Below are 24094 nucleotides of genomic sequence, written 5' to 3'. Positions count from 1 at the left end.
CCTGTGCTCAGTGCTACATGAGGAAGCTACAGATCCTTCCTACACCTAGCTCAATCTGATCTACACTCCAGAACATCCTGTTATTGGAGTACTGCATCTTTAAAGTGAGTCTCCCTGAGATAAAGAACTGTCTATTAAGGGGGAAAAAAGAAAGAGGTATTAGAGTTGCAGCTAGCTGTGCTTTCAGTCAAGAACGCGTTCTGGGAAAGACCAGGTGAGACCAACCTTTAAAACTCTGGAATGTAGCATGTGCAGATGCCAGAGTATTATTGCCTATTTTATCATTTGTTACTTGTCACACTTTCTGGGCATTTGACCACAAAAACAAATCAGAAATAACAGAACCATTTAGAAGTGACAATGAATATAAAACAGAAAATGAAATCTACAAAGCTTAATCATCTTTCAGTGCATAGCAAGTAAAAAACATTCTTTTCCAATACATTTCCTAAATAACAAAACAAGTATTTGTCAGCACCAAAAAAAAAAAATAATCCCCATTTCACTTGACAAAAATGTTGTCAGAAGCTCAAATTTTAATAATTACTGAGCCTCATTGGAAACTTTTCAATCAGACACATTTCTTTTTTCTAAGAAGAGCTTTATAAATTCATGCTCTTCCAACTATCTCTATACTCTTTTTTTCCCCTATAACATTAACTTATTTTTGCATATTTTTACAAATGTTGCTGGTAAGGTTTTTTACTTTTCCTGAAGTATGTACTACAGTATTTTTATAGGGCTCTACAAAGTCTTGTCAAAATAGTTTAAATTAAATGAAAAAATGGTTTAATTAATTACTCAATATTAGAATATCTACTGAATTGCAGTAGCTGGGAAAAGTTCCATGCTGCACAAGATTAGCAAGTAAAAAGCCAAACTGAATACTCCGTGATTCACAGCAATGTCTCCCTTTACCTGTTGCTTAAATTTGATTTCTCATTCTTAAAGAAAAACTTGAAACATGAGAGAGAGCGGAGGGGTGCTAATAGAGTGTCAACTTCAAAAAGAAAGAAACCATCAATCAAATTTATATAACAATATCACCACTTTAAGTCCTGCAACTTCAGATCTTATTCAGGTGATAAATTCTTTCTGGTATGATTGCTTAGGAATAGCAGAAGATAATTCTGCCTTGCAGTCTCAAAGATGGGGACAAACACACCCACACACACCCCCCTCCTACATACACAAATAGATCCATACATACAGAGATCTGTGTACCAATCTGCACTTTGTGCAACACATCCCTTTTTCACATTAATGGCCACAGGAGCTACTTGTCAACACTGGATTCCAATGGCAAGGAATCTGGTCATTCAGGCAAACTGTAAAATGAACCTTAATTTAGTGTTTAGATTAATTTTTCAGCCAGTCGTGTTTCTACATGAGTTTTCTAAATAAACTCACTCATTAAAGTATATGAGAAAACTGAACAGTATTCAGAGCAATGAGAATTCCTGCAGTTCTATCATACAAGAGAAATAGAGCTCATGTCCTTAGCTGCAGTGAAAGAAAAGTTCATTTTGACCTGGATACCAGATGATAACAAAGAACACAGTACTGGAACTTTTCTGACATGATACTGAGTTGCCTTAAACCGAGGTCAAGGAATAACCTGGTCTAGCACATTTTTTCTGTTCTGGTTTGTAAGACTTCATTTGGAAAAAACTAGCTCATGTTAAATCTGACATATAAAATTACCTGTGCTATGGGCTTTTCCAGCGTGGTAAAACATTCAACTGACATTACTTTAGACAGAGCTTGTGATAATGAACTTTTTTATTATTAGAATTACTGTTTTTCTTCTGCTAATGGGCACAGATTTATTGATCTGTAGAAAATAATGCTCATCTGAAGAACATTGCCCATATTCTTTATGGTCATGGAGCAGCACAAGAGTTGCTGTTTGATATCTGCAGTAAAACTCTCCATCTTGTTATTTAAACTAATACACCTTGTACTTATACTAATACAGAGCTTTAATATGTTTGACTAATGGCTGCAATTTTGAAAACATCCTGCAATGCTCTTGAATTAAAGATATGATGCAAAAATAAAGAGCTACAGAAATACAGCTTGTGGTGATCTGAGAGACTACAATTCTCACTCCCAATTAGTAATTTTTACCAAGAGAATGGCTAGTTTTATTATAATGTGCAGAAATCTTTCAGTAAATTAAATGTTGTATGTTTTCAATGGAGATATTCATTTTAACATTGAAGTTGATGCTACAAGGAAATATCAGGCCATAAAATGAAGAATGGAAGTGAGGATGGAATAAACATGTGTTAAGTAAATGATACTTTCCTGGCTCTGTCAGGATTTAAAAGACTGAAAAAGCAAAATGTGTGTCACTGGGACTGAAAAATAATTCATGCTATTTGACAATATAGGCTTTAGAAATGTGTTTGGAGGAAGTCAAGAGGGAGCAAGCACCACAACACAAAAAATTCCATGCCACGTTTAAAAACAAACACAAGCACCCACGTAGAGAGGAAATCACACATTAATAGAGATCCAAGGTTCATCAGTCTCTGGGATCACTGTGGCTGAACAAGTAGTTTTTCAAGAGGGCACATTCCAGTGCTAGAGATGTTGAAAAAATATGTGGGTGTTCAAAGGACTGAAAAGAGGATAGTTCCACAGATTTTATCCCAAGCCCATCAACTCAGCTCTCCCATTCACTGCAGTAAGCTTTGGATCAGGCTCAACATCCCAATGCAGTCCTCACTCACTAAAATTGGCTGGTCACACTGGAAACTGTTTGGGCAAGGTACCCCACCCATAAACAGAGCGTTTGGGGAGAGTACTGTAGTAAGCAACAAATAATTTGTCTCTTTGCCAAAACTAGGGGTTGTGTCTCTTACTTGTTCACCCTCTGAGACAATAAAACAAGGGCTATAGTAAGGTAATATCTCTGAAGCAATCTAAGAAGGAATGCCACATGAATGAGAAATAAGAGGATAAGGGTTCCTTCAATTTTGAAATCAAAAGTGGAAGAAATGACTAAGCAACAGGGTACAGAGAGCCACTAGTAGATGGATGCAGTGTTTCCAGCAGCTCTTTGCTCTGGGATCTGGTAAGTAGGAAGAAGAACAGAAAGGAAATACAAACCTGAGTGTGGAAAGAGAGTTCCACTATGGGAATTGCCACATAATCTAGGTGGAAGACAAAGATATGCAAGTCCATTTGCAGGAGAAAGAGAGCATAAACAGAGTTAAGTGGATATTAATGAACACTAAACAAGTATGGCAAGCCTGCTCTGAACTTACAAATCACATCCGCATTAATACCAAATGAGTTCATTAAGATTAACATTATTATGATGAGTATCAAAGGGATTAAAAGAGATTATGGTAAATAAGAGAGTCAGATAGGAATGAGATGTAATTACCTTCCTATCTGGTTTATCTGTAGCTGCAGAGACAAACCCAGCATTCACTTCACACTGGAGGATCCTAACTCACATTTTGATCTAAAGTGTAATTTTCAGCAAAGCTGATCTCAACAGTTTGGGCTGAACACAGCCCAGGCATGTGCAGGACGAACAAAAGAAGGGTGGGAAGGTGAGAGCACAGAGAGATGAGGAAGGGTGCAGGAGGCTGCTTTGCCCCAGCACCCTCCTCCAAGTGCAGGAAACAACTTGGTCTTCCTGTCTGCTGTGTCCAAAACTTGATGAGTAGCCAGCCCCACCACCACCTCTGCCCGATACCTGACCTGCCCTGATCTCAGCACACATGACACCAGCTCTGAAAGCTTCATGGGGCTTCACAAACATCAACCAAGTCTTCTAAAAAGGTTTAAGGGAAAGGTCTCAAGTTAGAGCTAGGAAACGGAGGAATTCAAGAGGAGAGGGATCACATTCAGTAAAATAATAACATGCTGTCTGATATTTACCTCTTGCTTTTGTACTACAGCAATAGAGCCAATTTTTTTGTGCATGCAGAGACCAGCTAAGGAGCACCAAATTATGGCTTAAAATCACACAGCTTATAGAGCAGATATTCTGCCAATGCACACATTCAGCAATGCAGGCGGAAATGTTACTTGGGATCTTGGTGGGGAAATTTATTGGGACTCGTCCAGCCAGGCTCTGCTAGGAGCAGATTGCCTTTCTTCACAGGCCGACCACGCACAGTTGGCTCTCCAGTGCAAACATCACTCCCAAGCTCTGGTGTGTTTGGCCTCTGGTTTGTTTGACAGGTTACATGTGCTTCTGAATATATCTTCTGATGCTCATTTTCAGAGCACTGTTAATATTTCTCTTGGCTTCTGTTAAGAAAATTAGGTCCCTAAAGATATCATCCTTCAATAAGAAAATCCTCTTGCCAAAAGACCCAGCATCAAATGTGTGGAACTCAACTGTCAGGGCTGTTGACCTCTGACCATGAAGCTGCAAGTCCACTGGCAAACCTGCACATTGGGTCCCAGCAACTAGCATAGGAGGAATCCAAATGGGCAGCTACTTTCCTTTTCTTGTTGTTGTCCAAAAGAATGTACATTTCAAAAGCACCTGTCAAGCACAACCAGAACTGTCTGACTCTCACCTGGACAGTTATGCTTCATTAATTATATGTTTTGTTGCTTCAAGGACCAATATACATGCATACATACGCACACCTGTGTGTGTATGCATACGGAATTCACAACTGCAGCTTTTTGAAAGAAGCTTTTACTACTGTTTTTCCTGTGATGCTGTGTTGAAATCAGTGAAGCAGCAGCAGTAAATTCTAACTTAGAGTTGCAGTGCACTTCTGAAAGGCAAGAAGGATTTACATCTTTACACCCTCTACCTAACTTCACTGAGTGTGAATCAGCAGGGCGGGTAATTTGTGAAAGTTTGAGTACCCAGCAGGGTCATCAGTCAGTCCACACTGTCCAGACCACCACAGCATTCTCTTTTGCTGCCCTTCCAGACAGGTGACATGTTAATAGCTGATACCAGACAAGTGAGACTCTGATCCCCTGTGGAATGCAATCCGATACCCAAAGACTTTCAGGCCACTCTGCAAAACGTCTTTTACATGTGTTTTTATAAAAGAAATAGCAGGGATGCATTTATGCAGAGGAAAGATGGAGTGCAACAGTCTCTTATCCTCTGCTGAGCATCTTGCCAGCATGGCTAGACACTATCCTAGGGCAACACTGACGGACTTTTCCTGAAGTCTCCAGCCAGAAAAGGCAGGAAGGGAAAGAGCGAAGACAAGTTCATCCCAGCATCTAAAGTGGGCAGGCAAAGGGAAGAATCTACTATGCTTCATTTTGATGGTCTGTGGAGCTGCACTTCCCAACATTTCTAGGAGAAAGTATGAGTCAGAAATCCTACGGGAACTCCTGCAGCAGCACAGCGCCCTCCCCAACCCACACCTCCTCAGCAGAGCACTGCGCAATCCGGTCCATATGGTATATCTGCACTGCAACACGGGCCAGGCCCGCGCGCGGCCTAGCGCTGCGCTCCCCTGCCATAAAGGTTTGGCCCGTGAGCAACTGTTTGTGCTTGAGCAGTTGACTGAGGAGCTTGAAAATCACTTAGGGGTAGTTTGGGAAAACCTGTGAATAAAGCGCAGGAGCACAACAGGTCCAAATAAGATGGCTTTGCAGAGGGCTACCAGGGAGAAGGGAAGGCAGGCGCTGGCCATGGGCTCTTGGCTTGTTCGGAAAGAGAGAGGAAGGTTTTGCCACCAACCACAGAACAACACTGATTGCTATTTTGCTCAGTCAGTCCTCAATACAGGTTATAAAAAAGAAAAAAAAATCAATAAACCCTCAAAAGCATGTTTAAGGCTATCTTTAGTTAACCAAGCAAATCGGTAGTTCACTGCAATTCCAATGGGTACCAATACTGTGCTTCCCTGAGAGACAAAAATTCCCTTTGAAAGAGGCACTTCTGAGAGCCATACTTTAAGAGCTGACAGCTCTTGACACAGAAACCTGATGCAGAACTCCTGCGGGCAGAACGGGTATCCTCAGGACACCGACACACACCTGATAGCTCGCATTCATCCCACACCTAAACACAACCAATGCCCCAGCACGGGCTTAGTGTTAAACTCTGTGGCCCACCGTAAGGGCAAAGTGCTCACAGAACTCGAGGTACCTTTCCTCGCTTCCCATCAGATCTAGAGGCTGTTAGCTATGTGGGAAAAAAAGACTAAAAGGTCTGCAGGGAGATTGACAGACTTAATAAGACAAGCGCAGCGCTCTGTCCTGTAAAGGAAATCCATGTAGGCAGGTGCCCCAAGAGCCCGGCAGCTCTGGAGAGCAGAACCGTGACAGGAGGGGATCTGCTGTGCAGGGTCGGGACCTCTGCGGTCCCAGCAAAGGCAAGACAGCCACGAGCCCGGGGTAAGCTGAGGATCAGGATCCTGCTGACAAGTGGTAGGGATGAAAAGCTGAGACTCGTTGAGATGAGCTCTGCAAACTGCCTCCCTTAAACGCCTTATTTTCTACAGCGGATTTCCAACAGTAGAAGCTTTTGCTCGCTCCGCTAGGCAGAGGCTGAACTGCTTTCTTCAAACAGTTTCAAATTCGCCAGCCACGCTCGAAGAACCACCCCTTTTTGCCTTTCTCTTTTCTTTTTGCTCTCTCCGGGCTTTTTGTGAAAGAGACATCCAGTTTCAAGCCATTTTAAAAATATCAAAAAACCCCAGTGGAAAATAATTCGCAGCTGTGATAATATCACATTTTTTAAAATACCGTAATATAGTTTTACTTTTAATAATAAAAGATAAAAAAGGGGAGTCTGTGAATAATTAGAGAGTGCAGTCTGAAGCCAGTTACAGTCACTGCAATTGATAATAAACTTAAAGCCCCTTGACAGCAGGTAAATGCTTTGCAACCCTGACCCCCTTCCTCTCACATTACTTAACAACCCTGCAGTTCCAGCATTACATCACCGTCCAAGCGATTGGTTCCCGCATTTTAACTCTCTCCCTGTCTCCTCCGATTAGGAGCAACATAATGATGGAGGGGGGGACACCAAACCACAACAAACTACCAAACTTCGCTCAAGTTTGCTGTGCTCCTTGTTTGGGTTTGGTTTGGTCGAAAAAGCAGCTTCTGCTCCTAAGAGCTAAGGTTACACGCACCAGAAAACAAACTCTGTAGAAGTGGAAAAGAGTGGGAAAGGGGAACTCGGGAGGGGAGGAGGAGAGGAGGAGGAGGAAGGCGAGGAGGGGGGGAAACTATATAGAAATCAGAAAAGGAAAAGAAAATTAAAAACAAACCTCATGGACATCACTGAGCCTGAATTCCCTGCTGAGGTGCAGAACATGAGAGCCCTGGAATGAGTGTATGTAGAACTTGAGCCAAAGCTTAACTAGCCCGAGTGAGTCATATCCTTCCCATTTGATTCCCGTCCAAGCGATGATGTAATGCCCTGGCCCTCTCCCTCGCTCCCGCTCGCTGCACTACCTCCCTCCTCCCCTTTTCTCCTTTTTAGCTCAGTGCTGGTGAAGTCACCATTTAAATCTGGCAGCGCTGAAGCAAAAACTTCAATGTAACCAAAACAGCCCCAGGCCAAGTTCCAGACGTACTGAGACTCGGTTCTGCAATTGCCATTGGAAACGAGTAAACAGAGAAAGAAACAGTGCTGCCCGTGAAGGGCCTGCGCAGCTGCCGGCCGGAGCGCAGGAAAACCCTGGGACCGGGCACGGGGCTGACAGGATGGACTGGGGATCACCGGGAGATCCTGCATCGCTCCCCAGCGCCCGCACGGTCCGCGCTTCGGGAAGATCCGGCCACTGGCAGAGGAAGGAGATGGAGCCTGAGTTGAGGAGGGCAGCGGAGGAGCCGGGGAGCAGCGGGTGTGTGGGGGTCCGGGAGATGGAGAGCGCTGCTTTGCAGGTTATGCCTCGGACCGGGATTTCTCTGCCTCAGCAGAGCGCACCTGGAACTGAGCCCCGCGTTTGTGAAGGAAAACGACGGGGCTGTTTCTTGCACCGTATTCCTCCGTATCCAAACACACAGGTGCAAGGCACTTTCTTTCCCCACAACAGGAAAAAGTACCAGAAAAGCCACACAGCACAGCAAGCTTATAACTAACTCACTGCTGTGATGCTCTTAGTGCCTTTTCCCGTGTTTCTCTCACAAGTCTGGTTTCTTTAAGCATAGAGAATGTTTCTAACCTATAATAAACTTTCACGCACACAAGGATAAGCTACTGTGGTGTAAAGTGCTCTGCCTCGTCAAAGTGCTCCTGATGCTAAATGCCACAGTGGTTGTGGCTGAAATACCTCTCATGTCCTCCCCCACAGAGGGCATCCTCACTGTTGATCACTCCCAATTGATTGTAGTCAACGCAGTACCAAGCAGTTGGTCAACAAAAGAATGTAAAGCCTAAGCAATAACAATAACATTCATAATAATAATAATAATAATAATAATAATAATAATAATAATAATAGTAGTAAATGTCTAAGCACACATAGCATCACTGAGAAATTCAAAGACTAATCATTTTAACTTCAAACTGCGGATGTAAGTATTAATGGCACATGAAACACCATAAAAGTGTTTGTTTCCTTTCTTTATAGATCAAGAATTATTTCACAAAGCCGCTTCACCTCATATCTCTGAGTGAAACTCAGTTTTCCAACACCCAGTGGATGCACTTATGCCCCTCAAATTTAGAAAACAGTAGGAAAACAGGAAAGTCAGTGTGCTTCCTTTTCTTCCTTATGATGATGTGAGTTTATGGAAAATCAATTTCTATTGCCTAGCAGCATTTTACCACATTGGGGTTTTTTTGGGGTGGGTTCTTTAATTGATTACAGCAGCAGTACAACAGAGAATATTGTAAAGCACCAAAGTCTCCTCCTGAGAATACTCTTATGCTTTTAAATTATTTTTAGAATATATATCGTGTTGATATATAGTTTAGAATATATATAGTGTTGATTTCTATGGATCAACACTATTAGCTTCTGTCATAGTTTGATCTTGAATTCAAATAGATTTAGTAATGAATTCAAGTGATTTTTTTGTTTAAGATATATATGATTTTTATAGACAGAATGAGAAGAGGAGAAAACTAAGGGTTTGTCCTCTTCAATTAAAAAAACACAGTTCTCCACAGCAACCTGACCTGCTGGATGACATCCTCAATAGATACTGAGGCTGCAGCCACTCAGAGTGACACCTTTATCAAGCAAGGCAGCTCTGAATTAGAGGTGATCAGCCATAATTATTACTGGCGCCACTGAAGCCTGTGGCTTGACAGCATCAGATGTGGTTGTTATAAAGTTTGGTCCATTGTGTCAATGGCCTGTATAACTCATTTATGTCTGAATTACCAGCTATTGATTTTTTGTCTTCTGTCATGTAATAAAATAAAAGTTAGATCATTCCTAAAGCCCTCTTTTAATTCCAGCCTTGCTGATAGTTTCATTTTAAGCTTATCCCACTTCTCCCTCTCCATTTAAAAAAATGAAACTTCCACCCATTTTTCTGTGCATGTCTAAGAGGTCATCTTCCCTCCTTCCTTCTTTTTATTTTGTCTTCTTACATTTACACTGCTGGATTACATAGCTTCTGCTCATTCAGTTATCCACTGGCATTGCTGTAAACTTGGTCACGGGCCAGGACAGACCCCTGGCTTAGAACACGGGAATGTGGCTACAACTCAGGAACAACTTCAAATCCCCTGGTCCAGCTTTGCAGAGAAGGAAGCTGCACTCTAAAGAGAAAAAGGATTACCCTGGGCAACTGATGTTACCATGAGGCTGCTTTTGCATATAATACATACATTCCTGCAGTCTTTGGGCCTCTTCTCACTCTTCTGAGAAACCCACATGTCTACCACCATAGACATTCAAAGCAAAACGCATCCAAAGAGGTGATGCAGGAGCCGCAGGGTAGTTCATTGTCCTGCGGAGGCTTTGAGGACTTGTTTGGCAAGCCTTCTCTTTCCAAAAGAAATTTCTGTTCACCAGAAGCAATAGCTGACCATTGCCCATCTGTAAGCATCTTAACCATAATATCACAGGAGTGACTGTGTGTGTATGGCAAACGGCCCTTCTAATTATTATTATGTTCATAGACACAGACTCAAAAGAATTAAACTGCTTTCAAAACAGTATCTTATACAAGGTATTTGTAGGAGTAAGAGCATTTTCTGAAATGAACAAGAAAGACCAAAGCAGTCTGAACTGCATTTCTAAATTACATGTTTACGCTGAAGTCTTATTTCAAGAAATTGTTTTAAAACAGACATCATGCTCTAAAGGAGTTAAAAACTTATTTGTTCTTGCTGATGGGAGAACAAAAAGTTCTTTCCAGGCAGGTATTTCCAAAGCCCATTGATTTTTTCCTTCCCCCTAACAGGAAACACTGTTTTCCCCTTTTCCTTCCTGTGACAGACCAGTTAATGATAAAGAATGTCCTGTGCTCAGAGGAAATTCCACTTGCATGCAAGAGCTCCCTCTTTATCTGTTTACTTGTCTGTCTTTTCATTCTCCCCCCATTCCAACCCCAGCCTTAAATTTCCATGTTCATCAAGAATAGGGCTGTTGTGATGAGAGTTATGGGATGTTTTAATTCTAATGGGAGCCTCCTTCAAGCTAGGGCCCTGGCCAGCACAGTTATGACTCCAGCTTAGCTGTCTAGTTCAGGAATTCTTGCAACACCCTCCCTGCAGAATGTTTCATCCTTGGGGAAAGGGTGGTGGGGCACACCACAGATGTTTGGTGTAACTGAAACTTGACAAAAATCACTGCTCCTGCTGAAAGTTTCCAGTCTCAACAACCAGAAAGCTCTGACTTTTAAGAGCCCAAACGTCAGAGTGCACTGGGATTATCCCAAATGCGTATTGTAAAAAGGAACTGGGTGTACTGCAGTTGAGATTGTGGATGGACAAATCACAGGTCCTACATGCATTTTAGGTGAGTGTGTCTCATCCAGCCCTTGGGACTGGCTTTTGCCTATGTCAGTCAGTGGTCCAAAGCATTAGCAAAGGCCCTGTGGATAAAAGCAACATAACCAGATTATTTTTTTCCCTCCACTGCTTGGCACTTAAAGAGGCTTGATTAAGAAAATATTCTGTAATAATGGTCCTGCATTCAGGAAAGTCTCATTTTCGTTCTGACATTATTTTTCATTTCTAACCCAAGAGCCTTACAGTCCCTGTGGAATTAAAGAGGCCAGATAATTTCAGGGTTAAATAAGCTTTAATGACTATCACATGTATGGAACCTTAAACCCAGTATTAAAAATTATTTTTTTAAAGTGGCATCTCTTCCTTTTTTAATTTAAAATAACCATCCAGGTGGTTTCCTAAGGATTTTTTTGCAAATTGCTTCCAGTGAACCTTTTCAGTTACAGACCACTGCAAACCCATGTGGTGGTATTCAGCATTTAGTTCAACTTGGGTGTCCCAAGTTTTTTTTTGTAGTGGACAGAGGGACTGTCTGCACAAATGTCTGAACAAGGGAGGCTGTCTGGGCAGGCTAGCTGTCACTGGCAAGGACATAAAAATGTAAATACCCACAATTTCAGAAGAAACTAAAGTAAAGCAGTACTAAGCATGGATTCTTCAAGTTACTCATAAGAAAATGGGGTACATGTTCCCACACCACTTTGGTTCTTCAGAAAAAGGCTTTCTTTGTTTAAGAAGACTCAGATCAAAGTGATACAGCATTAGCTGTATCAAAGGTTTTCCTGTGAACTCTTCAAATTGTAATGGAATAAAATATCTGGAAATATCCTTTGTGAGAACTACCCCAGATTTATTGAACATAAGCACTCTAAGATAAGCACTGGATTGGATGAAGTCAAAATGAAACCTGGAACAAAGACCTCCCACTCCCATACACATGCTCAAACATACTGCTCTATTAGAAACACCTCACTGAAAATGTTTAAGGAAGAAGAACTGTCAAAGTTTGGGTCCAACTTCTCTGGAGACAGAAATGTGAAACGGGCATGACGGCCAGTAGACTTCCCCAGAACATTTTGGCAAGGTATCTTCAAAAAGGATCTCAAGAAAAACTTTCCCACTACCAGTCCTAAGCATGTTAAAGCCACATGGGGGGTTTGGGTTGGGAACATTCAACTACTAGGGAGTAGAATAGCCTACCTACTTTATACTCACCAAGTATCCATGGGCCAGTGGCAAGTGGCTGACCTGGAAATGAAGAGCTTTGTATCCAATTACATATCACTGAGTCATGCAGTGTGGTCAGCCTCCTCTTTTATTGGAGCTGTAAACCACAAATACCCAAGACAAATAATGTAGCAATTTATGCAAAATAATTAATAACATTTTACATTTCAGTGGAACCTTCTACCCAGAAGGATCACAGAGCATCTTGCAGGCCAGCCATTGAAAGTGATACGGTGCAATTACCCCCAACACAGGAGATCACAGCCAGCCAGCCAATGCAGAGGGGATATGTTGACTAAGGACAGAAGCAAACAGCTGCAATTAGGTAACAAACATCGTGTAATCTTTCATATTCATGCATAATGAATAGGAGGTTCCCTTGCCCCCCTGCGATTCTAATTGCTCAAATAAATAATTAGTATGTGCTGGTCAAAATGTGGATTTGCTCAGAGAAGTTTTGCCATACATCTACACTAAATATCTTGACCCTAGATCTCAAATATCTTAATCTTTAGTCAAAACTCAACAGGTTTTGTCTTGGATACAGTGAAAGCTTTATCACATATAGCTGTATCTCAAAGATTATAACAGAAAAAAGGATCTGGTTTTGATGCTCTTTCATTTTACTTCTTGCAGACAGAAAAGTAAACTGAAATATCAGAATTTGGATTGAAAGAGCAAACATATATGCTGCAATTAAAAAATATTTTCTCTGAAGTACAGTATGGTATGCATTGAAAAATAAAGAGTAGAGCTCTAAAACAAATGTTAGCACTGAACCAAATTTTATCCTTCCCCTAAACTGTCATCTCCATGCATTTTTGTTAGCTGTCATCTTTATTTTTCAGCATGATTACAATAATTAATGTTCTAATGAAACTTTTTTTTTTTTTTTAACAGGCAAGTATCTGGAACTCAGTTCCAACTGGAAAAGGAGAGCGCTCGGACTCAGATCAACCTCATTACAGCAGGACAAATTCATAGTACTATTTGATAAAAACTTGCACAAGATAACTTGTTTTTAAGATACGCCCTCTTTTGTTAGTGATCCAGCTGATAGTGCAATATTTATTTCTTGAAAATGAACAGCTATAACAGTTCACTAGGAAATTTTTCTGGACTCTTGCTGAACAAACTGACTTAAGCTTTGGAGTTCCATGAATTACAAGTAGCCAAGTAATTCTGTTTATCCTGGTTTATCCTCACACACAGGCTTTACAACCTTCATTCACTATCAGGATGATGAAAATTCATGATCCAGGAGGTACTCTTTTCAACTTGTCTTTATCCAAGAATCTGAAATTAATTTCTATCCAGAATCTTGACACCTAAACACCAGCCCCTTCTTGTGCAAATTAGAATTTTTTAACATTTCTTAAAAATCATACAGGTCTGCAGCACAAAAATTGAGATGCAGCCACAACCAAGGGCCAGCCTGAAATTCCCTATTTGCAGTGACTCTCATTGAAACATAATGTGATGTAAAGTTTCCAGTATTACAAGTCAGCTGTAAAACTTATAAAGCTATTAGATGACTAGATATTTTAAAAGGGAATAATTAATGTATTTTCTTCTTTTTTTTTTTTTTAATAGGAGTTAACAAGGAAATCCATTTCATTTTCTTTCATAGGAACTTCTCCAGCCACAGAATCATTATCTGATAGACCCTTTCTGAAATCAAGTGAGGTCCATCTGTACCCACTTATGGTTTTAGGATTTACACACTTGTTTAGTCTTCCAGTGCTTTTCTTCTGAAAAATGTATGTCTATCTATTAACTCCAAACATACTAAAACCAAACAGATCTCTTGTAGACACACAGATAAAACCTTTCAGGACTGACGGGAAAGGATCAGAGTCAGAGTTACACCACTTGTTTTACTGTGATGATAAATGAAAGAGAAATAATTTGTAGCTTCACTTTCACATTCTGTGGTGCAGGATGCTGCTTTAGTTTCGACATCAGTTTCTACGAAATACAAAACATACAGCTTTTCCGTTCTTGCGTAAAAAAAAAAAAAAACAAAAACAAAAACAAAAAAAACACCACCAAAGAAACTACGGAATAAAAAAGTATCTGTACAAAACATGCATGTACTCTGAAGTACACAGTGAGTACATACACATTCCACACAAACTGTTTCTCAAACTGTTTCTACTAGATTTACACAGTCTTCTGCTTGGATACCCTCTAACACTAGCTTGTTCCTGCTGCTGTACAAACCCAAATGGTTCTGCTTGTCCTTAGTGACTGCACCCCATACAAATTAGGCACTTCTGTAAATTCTGTATTGGAAAAAGTGCACCAGGTTGAAAAATAGTCCACAGCTCAATTTAAAGAAAAACAAACAGCAAACAAACTAAACTTTAAACTTGTTTAAAGGGAAAAATATATTTATTATGGAAACAGGATAAACAGATTAAGACAATGATGACTAACTCATCTGAGAACCTGCAGAGTTCACTCATAGCCCAAGACGTAACGTAAGCGAACATTTCTGTGATTATAACTGAATAGTTTTGATGCAAGAGAAGCAGCCCTTCAGTCGATTTCTCCTTTAGCTGAGATCTGTCCCCTCAGTTTTTAACTTTCCAAATCCTCAGCCTTTACTCTTTCTCTCTTGTCTGCCCAAAACTTTTTCTTTCCTCCTTTCGAGTAGCATGAATTTAAATTCTTAGGATCTAGAATTCTTCTACTGTCCTAATTCTTTATGTTCAAGCTTTTGTGTGTTAATTATTGGAATGGAATCATGGAATGCCAACCTGAATTTAGCTTGAAAACACTTCAGGGCTTATATATTCTTGTAATTGCTTCATAACCGGAACATATGTCTCACCACCCTGCACGTCAATAGTTGCAACATCATTTTCTCTGGCTTTTACCAATGTAATTGTACCTCTTTCATATCTGCCCAGACTCCTGCTGCAAAGACCTTTTTCCCAGCCCTTTCTGCTGAACACATCAACTTTCTCTGTATCCCTTAATCACCAAAGTTTTCCTCCTGCAACCTTCCCCACCTTCCCTAGCATGCTTTCATCAGTATTAAAATTAGACCCAGATCAATCCATCCTGCCATCTCACACTTCCCATCCCCTTTGGAAAGCCATCTTCCTGATAAGTGTTATTTACAAGTACTAGTTCCTAGGAAATGAGCAAATCATCACAGAAGCTTGCTGCCGCTCCATGACCACTTACTCCAATCCATGAGCCCTCCTCCTACACAGACATTTCCAGATGATGAGCTCCCAGCTTCTTCTTCTGCTTCTAGAAATTTTTATTAGTCCCCCCAGGCACAGCCTTGCATTTTTTAATACTGAATTTAATTCCATTACTATTACTTCAGTACTCAAAGCTCATCCATGTTTTTTGGGTTGGTTTTCCTTTTTTGTTTTCTTTTGTGTGATATCCAGGTCTGTCTCAGTATTGCCAATGTCTCCAAAGCCTGCGTCACCAGCAGGACTTGACATACTTTCATTACCATCATTAATGAGAACATAACACTAAACCAAATCAGGATTATATTGGACACTGTGTAGCCCCACAAGCAGCCTCCCCTTACCTGGCCCTTTCCCTTTCAACACCACACAGTTCTCTCCTCTCCAGCAAACCTCATCTTAAAGCACATTGAGTGAAACCTACCTGTCCTATTTCCTAGGACAGACTCCCCCACATTAGCTGCAGTTGTCAAGCAGCCTGCAGCTGTCAGCAGCTTTTACTGAGTGGAAATTCGTCGGAGTGAATAGCAGTGCAGGACAAAGTTTACCCTTTTTTACAGGTTCACTCTCAGCCCTGCTTGAAATTTCTCTTGGCTGACAGAGTGCAACAAGCAACTTTTTTGTAAAATTTTAAAGAGGAAAAATGTTTTAATTACAACGGAGATAAGTAGTTGCATTAATACTACTAGAATATTTAAGCAGTATTTCAGATGTCTGCTGGCACTCAGCACATTTTAGAGAGGAATTTTACATCTGTGCTCCACAGACCTGAGAAGCTGCCTGCACTGCGTACCATTTTGCTCCAGTTATGCTTGTTATTAGGCAGTGTCATTATGTACAATTTTCAGTGCTCCTAAAAGGGATTTCAATAATGTCACAGGAAAAAATGGATGGTTTGTTTACTTGATTAATGTCGTGATCTGTGATTACAAATCTGTCTACTGTTGCTTTCACAGGAAATTATTTCAAGAACTTCACTTCTGGGTGTTGCTTAACATCCAGCACTGACTCCACTATAAACTCATACACATGATTTATCTGGTGGCCAGCATGTGTGGGAGGAAAGATCTAGGAGTCTGACAAAACTCTTTACTCCCTCTAACTTTCAGGCCATCAGATGTAGAAATCTAAATTATTACACTCCTAAGCCTGTTTGTAAATCCTCAGCCAATGCAAACAATTAATATTGAGCTAAGTGGGTGCAAAATGAAAGTGATTAGGCACATCTTTAAAAAAAAAAAAAAATGCACATTTTTTACTAGCTTTAAATGTTAAACCAGCTGATTACATCATACCAACACAGTAAAAATTACTCCAAGGTAACCTAGGAAACTGTTTTTACTAAATAACAACTGAGTCCCTTCATTTAATCTCAATTCACACAGCACACAAGTTTAGCTGAGTCTCCCTTCCCAGCGATCTCAGGGGTTTGCTCGGACAGGCTGGGATGCTCTCGCCGTCGGTTCATAGGGCAAAGCTCTCTGGAGACCGCAGCGAGGCTCTCGCAGATGAGGGGCCCTTGTCTGTTGGATGTGCTATTCTTGGTGGCTTGCCAGCAGCCCCAAATTTGGCAAGGTTCAGAGCACAAGTTACAGTCTGGTTGCTTGATTATCATGAATGTTATTATTTTTATTGGTCAGTTAATATGTCTTCACTTTCTCGTGTTTTTATTTTGCTTTGATTGTCCATGTTAGCAATTCTGTGCCTCCAGCCTAAAGACACATAAAGATGGGCAGCCCTCACAGTAATCACCTAACTTTTACCCAGGACAGCTTATAAGATTCTTGGTCCTCTATATTTTGGAGTCAAGTCAGAAAATCTCTATTCAGTTGCATCTCATTCCTTAGCTGGTCAGCATTTCCATAGTGCTCAAACAAAAACATATTAAATACTTACAAGTACAGTAAAAGAAATGCAAGCTGCAGCTACCCAAAAGCAGCTCCAAGGATTTAGTCAATCGAGAGCCAACTGGGTAAATACAAAGCAAAACCAGGATTACTTCTAGGTTATGACTGCTTTGATTTTAAGTGCCTCACTGCTGTACTCATAACACCCATATGTAGAGGTATTTTTGAGAGATATGCCCCATATGTAGGGACATATCTCTCACAAACACACACCTAGATAACAGATATTATCATACACAAAGCATTATGCATATATACTAAATGTGACTATGCAAAAAGATAAAGCTGATGTTTTTAAAAGATTTAGAATGAATGACACGAAAACTTATGTTGGCAGTTGTATCTTCATTTTCATTCTATCTCCCTATTTTAGTTAATTTTTAAAACCTCCAAAACTTTCCCTTTTTAGGCTGAAATACAGCAAGCCTTGTCTTTGCCAGATAATGAATATTTTTAAAAATATTTCCTTAAACCATTTTGCCTTTTATAAGGATAGCAAAATGTGTAAAAAACCCAGTCAGAAACCCTGGGAACAAAGTTGAACTTTGCCATGAAAGCAGTCCACTAAAACATGTTTAAAAGGGCATTGATAAAAATTAGATTCTATTTGGTGAAGCCCTTCAAAGTTTTGTTTTGTTCAAGCCAAATATATTTTCCCCAAGTTTTCTCGCTAAGCTTGAAATCATGCATCTAAGAAAAACAGCTCCATTTTTTAATTTCAGCTAACCTGGCTTCTATAAAAATTTTATAGAAAGAAAAAGGTCTGTAAAGTGCAGCATGCTAGTGAATTTAGAAGCAAGCACAGTTGAGAGACAGGCTGATATACTGTCTGAAACACAGCTCAGCTCATTCCCAAGCAATGTTTTCATATAACAGCTTTCTGTTTTGTCTTCTTCACACATATATTTGATCTAACCTGTTGGGTCTCCTGGTCTATGATACCAATCTTATTCTTCCTGTTCTCAGTTACTCAGCCTACCCTTGGCTACATTTGTGACCTTTGCAGTTCTGCTCCCTTCCACCCCATCACTTCCCTGGAAATAATGCTCCTTGAAGCCTCATTCTTCCTGAGCAAAGCCTCCCAACTTAGTTCACCACACCACTGCTCTGCCTTTCTCAAATCCCACCCAAGTCACAAATTTCATATTGCCTCTCTGCATTGAGTTAATAAGAAGCAAAACCAGCACAAGGAAACATCTGAGTTATCTTCTCTGCCTAAACATATTTCCATTGAGCTGAGCTTTCTTTCCTGCGTACAAATCGGCTCTGGCCCAGTAGTCGTGCCTCTCACTCAGTAGCCTTGCAAAAAAAACTGCATAACATTTGAAAGCAGCCAGGCCCACTGTAACTTTGCAAACTGCTTTTTAAAAAAGTTTTTTTTTAGCATGTGCCAGGTAGCATTGTAGGCAGCAAGCAGAAAATGGACTGAAGGGTCATAGAAGAATAAAATAGTATGGATCTTTTTTCCTCAGAATGGTTTTTATGACTGATAAAATTCTTGTGTTTTACAGTCTAAACTGTTGCTAAAAATGTTTTTCAAACATTTACCACAAGGTGCCAGCAGTTCTTTAATGCTTTTTTATTTTCAATTCCTGCTGTACACAGTCAAAGCAGGGGTACAGTGAGGCAAAGACTGCAGACAGGGATGTCATAAGGGGTATTAATGCCAGGATCAGAGACTGTTCACAGAAGACAAGACATATTTTAGGGCTAGTTGCTCTAAAAGAAACAAAAAAAATAATTTCAAGTTTAGTAATTTGGACAGAGGTGTAAACCATGCTGGTTTGTAGTTGTTGGGGTTTATCTGTACTTTTGAAACCAAATCAACTGCAATAGTCCACTCCATAGTGAGGATACTCAGCTACCAGTGTCTGTTTTGCCTAATTCTTATCCCCTGCAAAAGTTAGAGAGAGGGAGGGAGCAAATATCTCATACAATACAGCAGCATCCACTCTCCTAAGATTATGACTCTTCCTAATATTGGGAGATGTGGACACTACTGCTGTAAGTTACCTACTGGAAGGGGGGTGTGCTGCCTAGAATGAGAAAATTAGGTGTGTTATTGCAAAGACATCTACCATTTGTGAATTTATTAATAATAAAATATCAATAAGGGCTTACTGCAAGTCAAGTGGAATTGCATTCCAATTAATGTAAGCTGTACAGTATTTATCCTAGTACTCACTTCTATTAGATTTAAACCATGTTGTTGAAATTTAGCAACATTTAAGTATCAAAGCTAGACTTTCAACAGTTAAATCAGAATAATTCAGAACTGAAACAGCAGAACTTAAGAGAGGCTGCCTTCCTGCTCTGTTTTATTACATTTTCAATGTCACAGCTATATGTGAATGGTTATTATAAAAATTACCTCAAGGTATACATACATGTTATATACACTCCATTAAGTCTTAATATTTTATACATATGCAGCTCTTTCCACTCAGAAAGGCTCACAAAGCAATTTACAAACAATATATGCAGAACTAACTTGAGACATTTAATGCAATATGGTCTCCCTTCATAGAGATACATGACTAAACATCCCCAATGAGTAATATGGCCAGCAGCCATAACAGCCTCAGGCTGTGATCTGGTCTGCTCTCATAAGCTAAACAGGGTTGGTCTTGGCCAAATGCATTTGGGAGCCCTCCAAGGAAATCCCAGGGTGCTTCAGGAAGCAGAGCTGGTGATTCAGTAGGTGGCACACTTCCCCTGGAGTCAGCTCTGAACCAACCACTCCCGCGGAAACCTTGGTAGGTGCAACACCATTAACCAAATGGGGTTTCAGGCAGGATCCTCAGCTGAGATGGGTCATTTGTCACATTGTCATGATTTATTAGTGATGCTATGGGTTCTGCAATTAAAACAAAGAAGTCATTGCTGCTGAGCAGTCCTCTTTGCAGAGTTCCCTTGGTTTGAATAAGTGAAAAAAATTATTTCTAGTTTTTTCAGTGGCAAACATTGCGTTTCAAATGGGAACCCTCTTTAAGTGTTGCTGGACTTCTTGGTGTTCACTGGTAGGAAGTGAATTTTTTATTTCCTACCCAAATTTTTGAACACAGGTGTATGAATCCTTTCCTTTGCTTCGGTAGGTCCCATTGGAAGTACCAGATCCACTTTTAGGTACTGTTCCTAGCTAAAGGGGGCGTCAGGCAGAGGAGAAGCCTTTGGACAGCTGGAGAAATACACTGAAGTCTAGAACATGACTAAGGATGGACTAAGCAACACGGTTGTTCTAGTGAATACAAGGCAGAGGTGGAGATAATGCATTTTCAAATACACAAGAGGCTGCTGAAGACAACAGAAGAAATAATATCTCTCTCCATTTCTATATTAAGTAGAATAAAAAATAAAAGGAACTTTTGCTTTTGCATCAGGGAGGGTTTGGGTTAGCCTGAAAGAAAAACTTGTCTTACAGTGAATAGAGTTAAGCACAGCAATAGGATGTCTGCTCTACATTTCTGGAGGTTGTCAAAAACACATTAAAGATATTTCTGTCAGAAATGATGTAGATGTTACTTAATCCTACTTTGGGCAGAGCACTGGATGAACACTTGAAGTCCCCTCCAGCCATATAGCTCAATGGTTCCATAATTTTTATGAAAGCAAAATATTTATAGCTTTGGGATTACAGATTTCTTCCTATTTATATTAACTCTAAAACAATAATTCCGCCCCACCGAAAAGAGCTTAAAACACATGACATTAAAAAGGCTTTAAAAACTGTGCCATGATTTTAGGGGGATGACTGCAAAAATTTCCCATTTTTAAGATGTCTAAGCACGATTAATTTTGTGATCTGGCTCACTTGGCTTTTTTACATAGATGTAACCAGTGTTTTCCACCATTCTTTCCTCAAAAAGTCCCACAGAACATCTGAGTTTCACATCTAAGAAAATAAACAATGTTGCAAATGATGAAAAATTTATTAATGCTTGTGGAACTGTCAGATCCGTTTTATTTGAAGAAGAAAAAAGATGAAGTATGCATAAAGGGGAAAGGAAGACATTCCCCAATATTTTTGTATGACCTCAAGAAACCCACCAACTTTTCCTGGGGGTTTTCTCATCAGTTGGGTACCAGTTTAGCTGCTGAGTTCAGGGCATTTTGGATCCCCCATGGAACAGAAATGATGGTGCTGGTATTAGCTGATAACCCTTTCAGCTGACAGGGCCTCTTGCACCCTGCATTAAAAAACCTGGGGATGAACATACTCCCATAATATACATTGCTAAAGTCCAGGTTAAACTACCTTGAAACTATCCTTCCTTTCTCTGTTGATTCTTTTTTGTTCTCTTTTGAACAAAGACAAAAAAACCCCATAAAGTTACTCAGTAATAAGGATGATGGGGGGGAAAGCTTTTGCCAAGTTATTTTGTAGGGAAAGCCGTGTGGGTTGATTGCTGTCACATTGGAGGGAGATGAAGAGGCAGCATGAAAATGTAATAAGAAGAAAGGTTTAACACAGCCTGAGCAGTGTTGGCATGTGGCCCTGAGAAAAAACATGCTCTTGGGTTGGGATGCTGAGTACAGGGGTCCAGGGCTGCAAAAGGGAAGACATCCTTGGTCCTTTGATTGCTCCCTGTGCTCATACAAAAAGGACCTCATTTCCTGCAATAAATACATACACTTCAAAATATTCCTGATCCCTTCAACAAGTCCTTTTCTAATTCCAAACTACAGCACAGCCTCCCTGGTTTTGCTTGGCAACCCATGGCAAAGCAGAAATAAAACCTGAATGTCAGTACTTTTTTATTTTTTAATAAACATAACCTTTAAATGAATTTTTCCTACAATTTAAGAAAACAGTTTCAAAATGCATATAGAACAACATGTATCTGTTAATCTCCTTTCTTCGTCTGCAGGCACATAATCTTATTTGTTAGAATAATAGCTTCACAGGAGAAAGCATAGTTTATTCTGCAATGAATGGCTCTTAACTAAGATTTACAGTACAGACAGATTACAAGTTTACTTTCTCCACAGAATGAAGCAAGGAATTGAGCCCTTCTAAACAAAATAGTCAAACAATTCAAGAGTGTAAAGAAAGAAAAGTCTCTCTTCTTGGCTAGACAGTTTTGATACCTTAATGATTGTAACATTTTAACAGCTGTGGGAAAACGGACATTAAAAAAATACTCAGCCCAGAAACATGGTCTGTGTACAACATCTTTGAGCTCTTGTATTTTATTAGCAATTTGGATTCATTACTGTTTTAAGGAGGAAGAAAGGGAGGTAGATGTTTCTGAGAGCTGTTTCTCTAAATGTATTAACCAGAGATTTCCAAGCACAATTTAATATAACACAGCTCAATCCTCAAAAACTGGCAAAGGGGTGAGATGTCACCATTTATCCCTTCATTGAAATTCATGCTCTAACACAAGAGGTCAAAGCAGGTATTCGAGCAATCTTCCTTATGAAAATGAGATAACCTCCTTTCATCCCAAAGCCTGCTCTGATCTTGCTTCCCCCTCCCTTCCAGCCTGATGCCAGGCAGCAGCTCATGGGTACCACCCTGTCACCTTCCTTTTGAATTATGATGCTCTGAAGGAGTGCTGTAGTATTTAATAGCCTGAGATCACAGGCTCTCCTGACACAATACTTAACCAGGTTCTGCCTTTCGTTCAGTGTGCTCATTATTTGCAGATGGTCTATGACATCCAGGAAGAATATGTTATTACACAAGTTCTCTCTTCTCCCACTCTTTGCTCTTCCATTATATTTATCTCCTTTACCTAAGAGGTTCTTGACTACACTGTCAATTTTGTAAAACAAAAACAAAAAAAGAAAAAACCCAAAACCAACCAACAAAACCATTCAGGAAGCTCTGTTCACTACTTTTTTAGGAATCGTGAGGTGACCTTTAAGCTTTAAGAGAAACACTGAAGCCCGAAAATGACATGTTCTGAAGCTCAGCAGCCACCTCCTGATTATACCATTAGAAATCCCTCAAAGTCTGTGTTCAGACTTCATCAGTCTCAACTAGTCAGACCTCGGGGTGGAGAAATGGACATGATGAGTGTTCAGAAGTATTGTACAGGGAGACACTGAGAGAATGTCTTGTGGTAAGAGAGTTTTAAGGGAGTAATTCTGCTTAATTACAGACATTGAAGCTGTGCTTTTGGGAGTGATATAAATAAGGTAGTTAACAAGCCAAGACAGAAAATGCACTTCTTTTGCCCTTGTAGACTTTAAAATCCTAATTCTGTTACACTTTAAAGGGCTTGTTTTATTTTTAACACCTAGTTTTCTCTCCTCATTAGAATAGAACTAAACAGCAAGATGTTATTTTATTATTTGAATGTATTATGAATTCACTTTTTCCCTAAAAGGAAGGTATCAATTATTTCTTTAAGTAAGCCAGACAACTAATACAGAAAAATTCTCTCCTTTTTAAAACAGGAGAGAATTTACATTCAAACCATGGGTATAATATCCTCTTGTGCTGATCACAGAGGATCCCTTCAGGAAAGACCACAGCTCTTGATCAAGCAGCATTGGTGAAGCCCTTAGTGGGACAGTCCTTAAAACACCAAACAGCCTTAGGAGATAGTCCACATCCAGAGGAACATCCTCTCAGGTGGCAGCCCAGTTAAAAATCTCACTATCAGCCCAGTTAAAGATCTCAATATCAGTTAAAAAACTCACTTATTTTTCAGAATATAAATGTCAGCTCCTGTGTCAATGATAGTTTAGATTGTTACATTCAGCTTATTTTAGAATTGTTTTCAGTGAGATTGTACACAGTGTTAAACATCTAATGGCTGCTAGATGCTTAAATATCTGAAGTGGTGAGCTCTTTATACCTGGGCACAGTTCTGCAACTAAATCAGCCAATAAAACAGGTATTCCTATATTTATCCACA

The 24094-nt window shown here is 40.0% G+C and overlaps 1 protein-coding gene across 3 annotated transcripts in view; it reads right to left on the bottom strand.

Annotated features, from left to right (window-relative positions):
* Positions 1 to 24094, bottom strand: part of CREB5 (cAMP responsive element binding protein 5) — a 254644-nt gene that overhangs the window by 91969 nt on the left and 138581 nt on the right. Inside the window, exon 1 of one of the 3 annotated variants that reach the window (XM_064413129.1) lies at positions 7230 to 7358. The exons of the other annotated variants lie outside the window; for them this stretch is intronic. Coding sequence (XP_064269199.1) covers positions 7230 to 7276 — 47 coding nt within the window. The 5' untranslated portion in view covers positions 7277 to 7358. Of the gene's footprint in view, positions 1 to 7229; positions 7359 to 24094 lie in introns of those variants that run through there. 3 annotated transcript variants of the gene reach the window in all.

This window comes from Passer domesticus, chromosome 1, assembly GCF_036417665.1.
Source record: "Passer domesticus isolate bPasDom1 chromosome 1, bPasDom1.hap1, whole genome shotgun sequence".
Taxonomy (NCBI): Eukaryota; Metazoa; Chordata; class Aves; order Passeriformes; family Passeridae; genus Passer; species Passer domesticus.
This window is presented reverse-complemented; position numbering and strand designations above follow the sequence as displayed.